At 32.1% G+C, this 10,884-nt stretch overlaps 1 protein-coding gene across 1 annotated transcript in view; it reads left to right on the forward strand.

Moving 5' to 3' along the window:
• LOC111706125 (regulator of G-protein signaling 9) overlaps positions 1 to 10,884 on the forward strand; it is a gene marked incomplete in the record, with an annotated part of 32,850 nt that overhangs the window by 18,584 nt on the left and 3,382 nt on the right. Inside the window, 7 exon segments of the mRNA XM_023478900.1 lie at positions 363 to 428; positions 2,097 to 2,165; positions 2,452 to 2,531; positions 2,585 to 2,654; positions 5,467 to 5,827; positions 8,440 to 8,795; positions 9,058 to 9,114. Of these exon segments, the coding sequence (XP_023334668.1) occupies positions 363 to 428; positions 2,097 to 2,165; positions 2,452 to 2,531; positions 2,585 to 2,654; positions 5,467 to 5,827; positions 8,440 to 8,795; positions 9,058 to 9,082 (1,027 nt within the window).

A 10,884-nucleotide genomic window follows, 5' to 3' on the forward strand; every position in this document is an offset into this window, starting at 1 on the left:
TATATACATATATAGAATAAAAACTTTTTAAAATTATGAATATAGAAAAACACAATGACAAAGATAAATTTTGAAACAGTAAACTTGGTATACAGAAATAACGGTGGAATGAATGACGTCCTGGTTATTCCTATTTCAGTAGAAAGGCCGCCCATGACTAATCAGAGAATAACGGTTACATAATATACCGATATTTCTAATGTTTGTTATAAAAGTACGCGGCCATGTTTTTAAATATTTCTCGACCCAACCCTGTTTTACAACTACAACCTCCATGCGTGGAGAAAAATTGAGGCCTTGTAGTATTAAGAGACCACATGTTTTAATACCTTTTTTTTATAATAATAATGTTTTTTTTCTAGGCATACGTTCGATCGTGCAGCTGACCACGTCTATACTCTTCTCTTGAAAAAAGATTGCTATCCAAGGTTATAAACAATATTTTTTCTTTGTAAAAAAACTAAAAATTGTTTGAAACACTTTTTAGAAAACCCCATTTTCCGGGAAAGGGCTGTAAGCATGATTCCAAGTGACCCTAAATGCACAAATAGCAAAGCCCTATTCACAACAGTATCCTAAAAAGCCTTGTCTGACCAAGTATGGATTAAATCTCAATGATTTTGAAAATGGATTATTTTCAATTGTGGCTTTTCTTCAACAGTGATTTGCGCATTCCTAACGCAGAGTCGGAATTTAATGAATTTAAGCAGCGTCTTAAATCCGCCAAAACCGGTTTCAATTGAGCGCAGACTTGAATCTTGAATTATTAAATACAATTTTAAGTGGAACCAACCATATTTGAGCCGAGTCTTAAATTTAAGCCGCGCCTCAAACTCTTTAAACTCGGCCTCAGGAAACATAAAGAATTAAACACGTTTATACAAAGAAAACCGACATTATCTTCCACATTATTGATCAGATAAAGTCGGAAATTAGGCATTGCCATCTCTGAATGAAGGGTCACTTGAAATTACGCGTTGCAGTTCCTTTAAGGTTTTGAAATACACCAAAGTTTTGTACTGTAGGTTACTTAAATACATGTTTAATACTTCAGGTTTAATTCCAATATATGTTGTACTCTAGATTTCTAATGTCCCGGTTTCTAATATATATATTGTACTCCAGGTTTCTAATATATATATTTAGTGTACTCAAGGTTTATAATATATATTGTACGCCAGGTTTCTAATATATATTTTTTACTCCAGGTTTCTAATGTATATAGTATTCAAGGTTTATAATATAAATTGTAAGCCAGGTTTCTAATATATATATTGTAATCCAGGTTTCTGATACATATATTGTACTCCAAGTTTCTGATACATATGTTGTACTCCAGGTTTCTGATACATATATTGTACTCCAGGTTTCTGATACATATATTGTACTCCAAGTTTCTGATACATATATTGTACTCCAGGTTTCTGATACATATATTGTACTCCAGGTTTATGATATATATATATATATATTGTACTCCAGGTTTCTAATATACATATATTGTACTCCAAGTTTCTGATACATATATTGTACTCCAGGTTTCTGATACATATATTGTACTCCAGGTTTATGATATATATATATATATATTGTACTCCAGGTTTCTAATATATATATTGTACTCCAGGTTTTTAATATATATATTGTGCTCCAGGTTTCTAATATATATTGTACGCCAGGTTTCTAATATATATATTGTACTTCAGGTTTCTAATATATGCATTGTACTCTAGGTTTCTAATATATATATATATACTCCAGGTTTCTAATATATATATATGGTACTCCAGGTTTTTAATGCATGTTTTGTACTCCGGGTTTCTTATATATATATATTGTACTCCAGGTTTCTAATATATATTTTGTACGCTATTATATTGTACTCCAGGTTTCTAAAATATATATGTTGTACTCCAGGTTTCTAATATATGTTGTACTCCAGGTTTCTAGTTTATATTGTACTCCAGGTTTCTAATATATATTGTACTCCAGGTTTATAAAATATATATGTTGTACTCCAGGTTTCTATTATATATTTTACTCCAGGTTTCTAATATATATTGTACTCCAGGTTTCTAATATATATTGTACTCCAGGTTTCTAAGGTCTGAGCATTATAAAACTTTGCTCGCTAATGCGTTAAATCCCGGAAGCTCTAGGAAAAGGTAACTTTTAAAATATTAAACTATTTTAAATTCTAAAAATCTTAAAACCAAATTTCATCATAAATCAATTTACGTTTCCGACGCAGAAAGAACATTAAAATTGAAAGATTAATTATTTAAATCTTAATATTTTTAATCGTTTCAATACTTTTAAATGCTGACTGATGATTGGTTAAACTTCTTAAAATCTAATCTTCTTATTGGGTGTTTTAGTACATTGAGCAAACACGACGTAATGCTTGAAAGAAATGAGTGAATATAAAATGTTATTCCAAATTAATTTAAGGTTTTTCAATTTCCCTGTGAGGAAGAAACCCTCGCATAATCACCCCTCAAACCCTGGCCAACCCTGCACCAGCACTACAGGTAATGAATGAGAAAAATATGTTTAAGGAAAATATAATATTTTTATTTTAAAGCCCGAGATCCTCGCGACTTTACGATCTACGGCATGGACGTGAAAAATGAGCAGGAATGCGCAGATCAAAGGTAGAATAAATATTTACATTTTTTAAAACATTGATTGTTCCCCCTCCTCCATGTTTGGCATGCTATCTCATATATTTCTTCTTCATTTTTTCATGTAAAGATTGCAAAGAAAAAATCACCAATTGAGACATCAATTCATTTTGCAAAAAGTTTATTAGATTTTAGATTATTTTGTTTAAAAAGTAGAACATTAAATCTATAAAATGAATTAAGTCTTTGCCACAAACTCAAATTGCCTAAACCTTATATCTCTGCTACCTGATGGTGTAAACTTATATTATTTTAAACTCAGATTATTTGATCTCACAGAATTCGTAGTTTGAAATATCTAATGTCCGCAACATTTGATTGCAAAAATATAGGGATTAGAAAATTTGAGTTTGTGGCAAAGATTCATTTCATTTAAAGAGTTTTTTTCATATAATTCTACAAAGGTTAATTTGTCTCTTTTTAAATCCTTTTTCATTGTTTTATAAAAAATACTTCTGATCAATCAGAATACTCCAAATCATGTAATGTGTAGTCCAATTCCTATTAATGGGATTTTCGAATTTGCATGTATGATTCAAAAATTAAATGGTACCCTTGAAACCTTGATTTGTGCGAAAATATTGGAGTAATATCTGAAAATATTGGAGTAATATCTGAAAATATTGGAGTAATATCTGAAAATATTGGAGTAATATCTGAAAACTGAAAAATATTGGAGTAATATCTGAAAATATTGGAGTAATATCTGAATGAAAATATTGGAGTAATATCTGAAAATATTGGAGTAATATCTGAAAATTGATTAACTAAAATTGTGGTTCTCTATAAAAGTGAAGAGAGCTACAGGAGAAATCTATATCTTGTTAAAAAATGACAATATATGCCCCGTGTTTGTTTCCTATCAAGGTTTACCGGGTTGAGTTTGGTATACAACGTTTTGAAATTACGCCGACAGTCCCTTAAACCTTGTATTTGTTAAACAGTAAAAATATAGCTTAGTTTTTCAAAAATGTTTATATATATATTTTCATTTTTATACATTTTATTAACATCAAATATGTATGTTGTTATATGTTAGCTTTAAACTATTACATTTGTGTTGTTCAGTTTAATGTTCCATAAATCATTAATTTCAAGCAGATCGGTCTGTACTGTACTGTACTGTACTGTACTGTACTGTACTGTACTGTACTGTACTGTACTGTACTGTACTGTACTGTACTGTACTGTACTGTACTGTACTGATTTGTACTGTACTTTACTGTACTGTAGCTAGCTTTTCGTTTCTCTTCACATTTTAGTTCTAATCAAAAGCGCACATTTTTGTCCACAGCTTTGAATTAAGATCAAGTTTTCTATCGCTCTAGTATAAGAGCAAGTTTTGTCCATTGCTCTAGTTTAAGAGCAAGTTTTGTCCATTGCTCTAGTTTAAGAGCAAGTTTTGTCCATTGCTCTAGTTTAAGAGCAAGTTTTGTCCATTGCTCTAGTTTAAGAGCAAGTTTTGTCCATTGCTCTAGTTTAAGAGCAATTTTTTGTCCATTGCTCTAGTTTAAGAGCAAGTTTTGTCCATTGCTCTAGTTTAAGAGCAAGTTTTGTCCATTGCTCTAGTTTAAGAGCAGGTTTTGTCCATTGCTCTAGTTTAAGAGCAAGTTTTGTCCATTGCTCTAGTTTAAGAGCGATTTTTTGTCTGTCATTTTATTTTAAGAGGAAAGTTTTTATCCATAATTCTAGCTTTTGATAGAGCAATTTTTTTCCCATCACTTTAGTTTGTCAGTTTTATCATTTATACGCAAAGAACAAGTTTTATCACTCTAGTTTAAGAGCAATTTTTTGTCTATCACTCTAGTTTAATGTTTTTCTCCATTACTCAGTTTTTGTCCAAAACCTAATTTTAAATTTACAAGCCTATAAAGCTTTGTCTGATCAAGTATGAATTAGATATAATGCATGTTTTTATGTTTGAAAACTAATTATTTTTATCTGTGGCTTTTCTACAAAACGGACTAATTGCTTCATCATTTTTATCCGATTAAGGTGTCAAGGAAGGGAATTGCTATGAATCGGGGTCACTTGAAATTACGCTTACAGTCCCTTTAAACATTATCAAAAGGCATTTCTTTGAACAAAATCGAAAAGATCAGTTGCGACATTGTTTGTTTTGATTTCAATACATAAATCAAACACTTTCATTTGCAATCAAATTAGTTGCGATCGAATTTAGCTGCGATGAAATCAAATCATTTGCAATAAGTTAAAATTGCAATTAATGCTCATTTGCAATAAATACTTAATTGCAATCAAATCAATATCAATTAAATCTCAATTGCAGCTAAGTTTGATAAATGAAAGTATATCCATGTATCCTGCATTACAATGTTTAGTTTCTTGATGTACGTAAATTGTCTTAAAACCTTTTGTTTTTCTTTCCCTTAGTAAATACTTTTTAGCAGTTACATTTTGCTTGATTTTAAATGTTTTTAGTTTACTCATGGAATGAAAAAGAAAATGGTATTTAATGTCCTACCCTTTTAATGTTAAAGCGTTCTATTTAATGAGTAAATTAAAATTTTTCATTTTCATTCCAGAGCGTACACATCATTGCCCTATCTGTCTGGGCCCTCCCTATTGCACTGGAAGAGTGAGGACTATACCCCCCTCCTAGCTGATCCTGGGATAGGAACACCGCAGGATGAAGATTCACAATTATCTTTCTAATGTTGGACGTTCATTTAGTTTGCATGTACGTATAGATATTCATAGCACTCTTAATTACATAGATATTAGATTTGAAAAAAAAATTTGAAAAATGATATTTATTAAGTTTAACATCCAGTAGAGAGTTTGATGAGGCCTGCCCTTGGGAAACTGAACATAAATCCCCTTTGCCCGATGTGTCACGGAACAGAAAGCTGTCAACTGCTGGAAGTGAACACCCCCTTTCTATTGACTATACACGGCCTAAGCCGGAGACAATTGTGAAGGAACTGGTGGGAGAGAGCAGTAGCTTGCCCATGAGAGAAGCAGCGCCTCACCAGCCCTTGTGTGAAGCTAAATCCTATAGTGAAGAAAGTAGTCACGTGATAAGTAAAAGTAGCCACCCTATTGGTCGGAATATTGATACAGAGGAGGAGAGGGGAAGAATGGAAGTTGATATTGAAGAGGAACCTGAAGATTTAAACAAGGTAAACTTTGTTTTTCAGCCCTCTTTCTGCAAAATCGAATTGTCTAATCCTAAATCTTTGCATCCTGATGGTGTAAACCTTTAATATTTCAAAGGAATTGATTCTTTACCACAAACTCAAATTTGTCAAGTCTTTGCAACCTGACGATGTAAATCCTTAATATTTCAAACTTGGATTTACTGATCTAACGAATTCAGAGTTTGAAATATCAAAAGTCTACGACATCTAGGGATTAGAAAATTCAAATTCAGTTTTTCATTCTTAAATTACATTTTCTATTTACATTATAAAATAAATTAAACAATAAAAAAATCGTCGATTTTCAAAATTTCAAAAACCCATTTTTCTAGAGTAATGTTTTTGAAGTTTGACTTTCGTGTTTAATGGTTATTATCAGAATAATTCGAACCGTTTCGACCTTTACACTTCAGTTTTAGTAGAAGTAAATATTTCCATTTACTGATAGCACCGATTAAAGGATTCATATATCTCCATTTGGATAATGAGATAGATAGAGAAAGATAGATATTGCCGCCGTACTATATCTTTTGGTTCATAAAAGGTAACAAACACATGACTGAACCCTGATTGGATCAGGCGCTAATGGACTCGGCATATGGGAGTGTTAATAGGACCCAAACAAACCAATAAACAAGCTACCCAAGTTTACTCATCTATTTATATATATATTTTATTTAGTATTGGCTTGTCTGTCCGGAGATGGAATTCAAAGAATTTGAGCCGCGGTTTAAATCCGCCAAAACCCGATTTAAATTAAGCGCCGGCTTAAATCTTGAAACATTTGATACAATTTTAAGTGGAACCAACCATATTTAAACCGCGGCTTAAATTTAAACCGCCGCTCAATTCGGCCACTGGTCTTTTTTATCCAAAAATGTCAAAACGGCTAAACCGATAGGCCTATTTTTTTGTGGCAACTCACATAACCCTGAAGGGAAGCTTTATTGTTGGTTGAAATTGCAAAATTGTGCTTGATAAAAATTTAGAAATCCGCGAACATTTGAGTTTTAATAGAATCCTCTAGTATAATGTATCTAGATTGAGCTTGAGCCTTTATTCCTGCCTTATTAATTTTTCATGCTTTGCAAGTGCCTGTTGAAGACAGAACAGCAATTACATCTTCATATACCAAACCGCAAGAAGAATAAGTCTACAAGTTTTTGTTATTTTTGTTCTACATTACATCATTTTTTTATTGTTATTTTTGTACATTGAGACCCATACAAATTTGATATAAGAGGATGACATTTGAGCAATCGTATGTTTTTAATGTTGTAATTTGAAAGTTCACAGTTTCATGAATTCCACTGTATATTAGCTGGGCCTCCTACTCTCAGAAGAGACCTGTAGAAAAGGAATATTATAAAAAGGATTACTATTATTGGTAATTGTACAACCTGAACCTCCACCACTCATTGGCCTCCGCGGGAGGACGTGATACACCTCTAACGAACCTTTTACCCTTCCATGAAACCTAATCATAAGAACAAAAAATGAGAAAATTTCAAAGTTGAACCACTTATCTTGTTTGGTCGGTTCAAGTACAAGAAAGGTGGTTCAACAAAGTCTACGTAGATCAACTATTTCTTGTTCTGCATCAAACACCCACACGTTGAACTAACAACAGCGAGGTGCATACTTCTGTATCGGAATATTTTGAGCTATTGTTGATATGATGGATCAAACCCTCATAGAGTTAATAAAGTAGGAGTTTCTAGTTTCACATGATACTGAACATTTCGGCCTGGGTTAACCCTCATCAGTTCTTGAGATTGTTTCTGTCATGAAGATTCAAAACAAATTCTTCTGCCAATAATATTTTGGTTTTGGAAACACAATTGGGAGTTTGCCCCGGGGGATTTTTAAGCAGAAATAAAAGCAACGTTGTCTATGAAATGTTTAAAAATGAAGGAACAACCGTATACCTAGTTTTGTGTCGTCTCAAGTCGTAATTAGGAAATGTTATTTCAAACTCTTTACAAAATTGTAGGATACAGAATAGTTTTATATAAACATCAAGAGCAATATTATGCTAATTTACTTTAATCTAAATGTAAACCAAGAAATAAATTCAAATCTTTGGTGGCTATTATGATACCACTGTGAACTAGACAGAAAGAGAAAGTGAAATTAATTAGACATTTTAGGGATGGCTTTACAACAATTAAAAACACAAAATCTTATGTGGTATTTCCAAATTAACGAAAGAACGACGACAACAATGAGTTTTCCTGTATACAAATTTTGCACATTTAAACCCTTTGGCAATTTGGGACAGCAGCCGTTGCATGTGGATAATTAGAATCATAAAATAGCATTTAGAGCACACTTAACGTCAGGGTTTACAGTTTAAAACAAAACAACTTTAATATTTAATATTTTTATTTAGTAAAGCTGAATATAATATTTATTATTTTAGTTATTTAGATTTATCGCCAAAGCTAGTTTTATATCCCCTTATCATGACACTTGAAATTATAAAATGTACAATCGCTTTATTACGTTTTTACAGGAGAAAAGTAGTTCTTTTTTGATGAGAAAACCTAGATTTGAATCTGCTACAATGTCCTAATTCTTTCTTTAATGTTTAGGTGGATGTAACTAATGAGACTGTTCACGAAGATGTTGAAGGAAAGTTGTCTGACAACTCAATCTTCTCAATTGGAACAGGTTCTCCACCCTCCCTTCATTCAACCCACTCATATCAGGACCCCTACAAACCAAACCAGGAGGACCCGACACAACATAGAATTAAAAATCCCAATGGATTCCCGCGCAAAACTTCAATGGAAAAGAAGACACGTTACACCACGTCGGAGTCAGCTGATCTATCAGCTGTCGAATCAGCTGACGCTACCAGAGAACAGCTTGCAGCTGGAACAACAAGCATGGAAGAAGATGAACAGGATGGTTGGATCTCAGAAGAAGTCTGTCCTTGGGAAGATGAGTAAGTTCACATTATTACGTAAAACTTAGCAAATATATGTACACTCCAAGATTTTGCAATATGAATTTGAAATAGAAAAAAAATTGTCCCTAATTTACATTTCTTAACAGTTAAGTCTGATTCAAGTTTTTCAAAGGAAAAAATAAAGTGAATACACAATTCCCCGTCTCCACTGATTATTTTTCTTTCTTAAGAATAACATTAGAAAACTTCTCTTACTTTTTTTATACTCGACCTTAATATAAATTTCTGTATATTTCAGTACTCTTACTCCAACATGGCTGTAAACGTCTGTTCCTCCTCATTCCATAATTAATAGGTAAGGTTTCTTATGTTTAGTGAAATAACATGAAATAAGTATAATAAAGTACATATTTACTGTTTCAAGTACATGTGACTGTTTCCTGTATAAAGTACATGTTTAAAGTTTCAAGTACATGGGACTGTTTCCTGTGTAAAGTACATGTTTACTGTTTCAAGTACATGGGACTGTTTCCTGTATAAGTACATGTTTACTGTTTCAAGTACATGGGACTGTTTCCTGTATAAAGTAAATGTTTACTGTTTCAAGTACATGTGACTGATTACTGTTTCAAGTACATGGGACTGTTTCCTAAATAAAGTACATGTTTACTGTTTTGTATAAAGTACATGGGACTGTTTACTGTATAAAGTACATGGAACTGTTTACTGTATAAAGTTCATGGGACTGTTTACTGTATAAAGTACATGGGACTGTTTACTAAATAAATTTCTTGGATATATCTGCGTCCTTCAGGCTTAAATCTTCTGTGATATGTGTGTAGAAATATGTGACCCATCTTAATTAGAAGCCTCTGAAAGACAAAATGATTCTGAATGTTTAAAAAACGTACCAAAAAAAGGACTTTAAATTGTGACCTTACAATCTCCATGCAAAGGTTACAAAACCCGATTCACAACGGTACCCTTAAAAACCTTGTCTGATCAAGTATTCGAATTAGATATTAATGTTTTTGATCTTGAAAACTGATTATTTTCAATTTTGGGTTCCCATACTGCAAATGTGACTTGCACATGTCTACTAAGGAAAACATATGGCAATTATCAGAATCAAAGCATATTTAACTTTATAAAAGGCAATGCTTCCACATTCTTGATGAGATATAGGTGACATGGGTACTGTTGTGAATCGGACATTCCTATCTCTGCATGGATGGTAACCTGAAACTTGGACCACACAATATACGGATATATATACATAGTCCTTTCCCAAGTAATACACATTACGATCTCTCTCTACATTTTATATATTTTGTACAATGGGAGTATTTTCATTAGTTTTTTTTTGTTAAGAATAGATATATTTTATCAAATTAAGATTTCTTTAATCAGTATGATAGCCAGGGCTGGTTGGGTTTAAGATAAAATTCAATTCTAGAACTTTTTCAATCTTCAGCTTAAATATTTGCTAAAGTTAAAGAAAAGAAAATATTGATTTTAGATTCTAATATTTAAACAATCCGTGTATACAGGTCTAACCACAAAAGTTGAGACTTCGGATACGACTGTACTGAATTTATTCAGTCATCTTTCGTAAATCGGCGATACTCACAGTTTCGCACTTGTTTCTATCATCGACAGATCATTTTATATCTACATTGCTTTTAAAGATTTACAGGGCTACCCACGAAGAATGAGACTTCAGAGACGACTGCACGGAATTTATATTGTCTGTTTCTCTCATATTTATGATTCCCTGCAACTGTAATCTGGGTTCTTTCTTTGTAAAATCATGTAATAAGCCATTAAAAGACAATATTTAAGGCAGAACCACTTAAATTAACCTTGAATAAATCATATGTTAAAAGTTGTAGGTCGTCTTTACAGTCTCAGTCTTCACAGGGTTGTGGGCAACCCTGTGTACTTAAATTTAAACAGTTTCAGGCTGTCATTTAAGTCTAATTGTGGATTAATCTTAAAACTTAACTTTATAACTTCAAACTTAAATATTATTTATATACCTGGATATTATTTATATACCTGGATATTATTTATATACCTGGATATTAATTATATACCTGGATATTAATTATATACCTGGATATTA

The sequence above is a fragment of the Eurytemora carolleeae genome, unplaced genomic scaffold, assembly GCF_000591075.1.
Source record: "Eurytemora carolleeae unplaced genomic scaffold, Eaff_2.0 scaffold223, whole genome shotgun sequence".
NCBI classification, from domain to species: Eukaryota; Metazoa; Arthropoda; class Copepoda; order Calanoida; family Temoridae; genus Eurytemora; species Eurytemora carolleeae.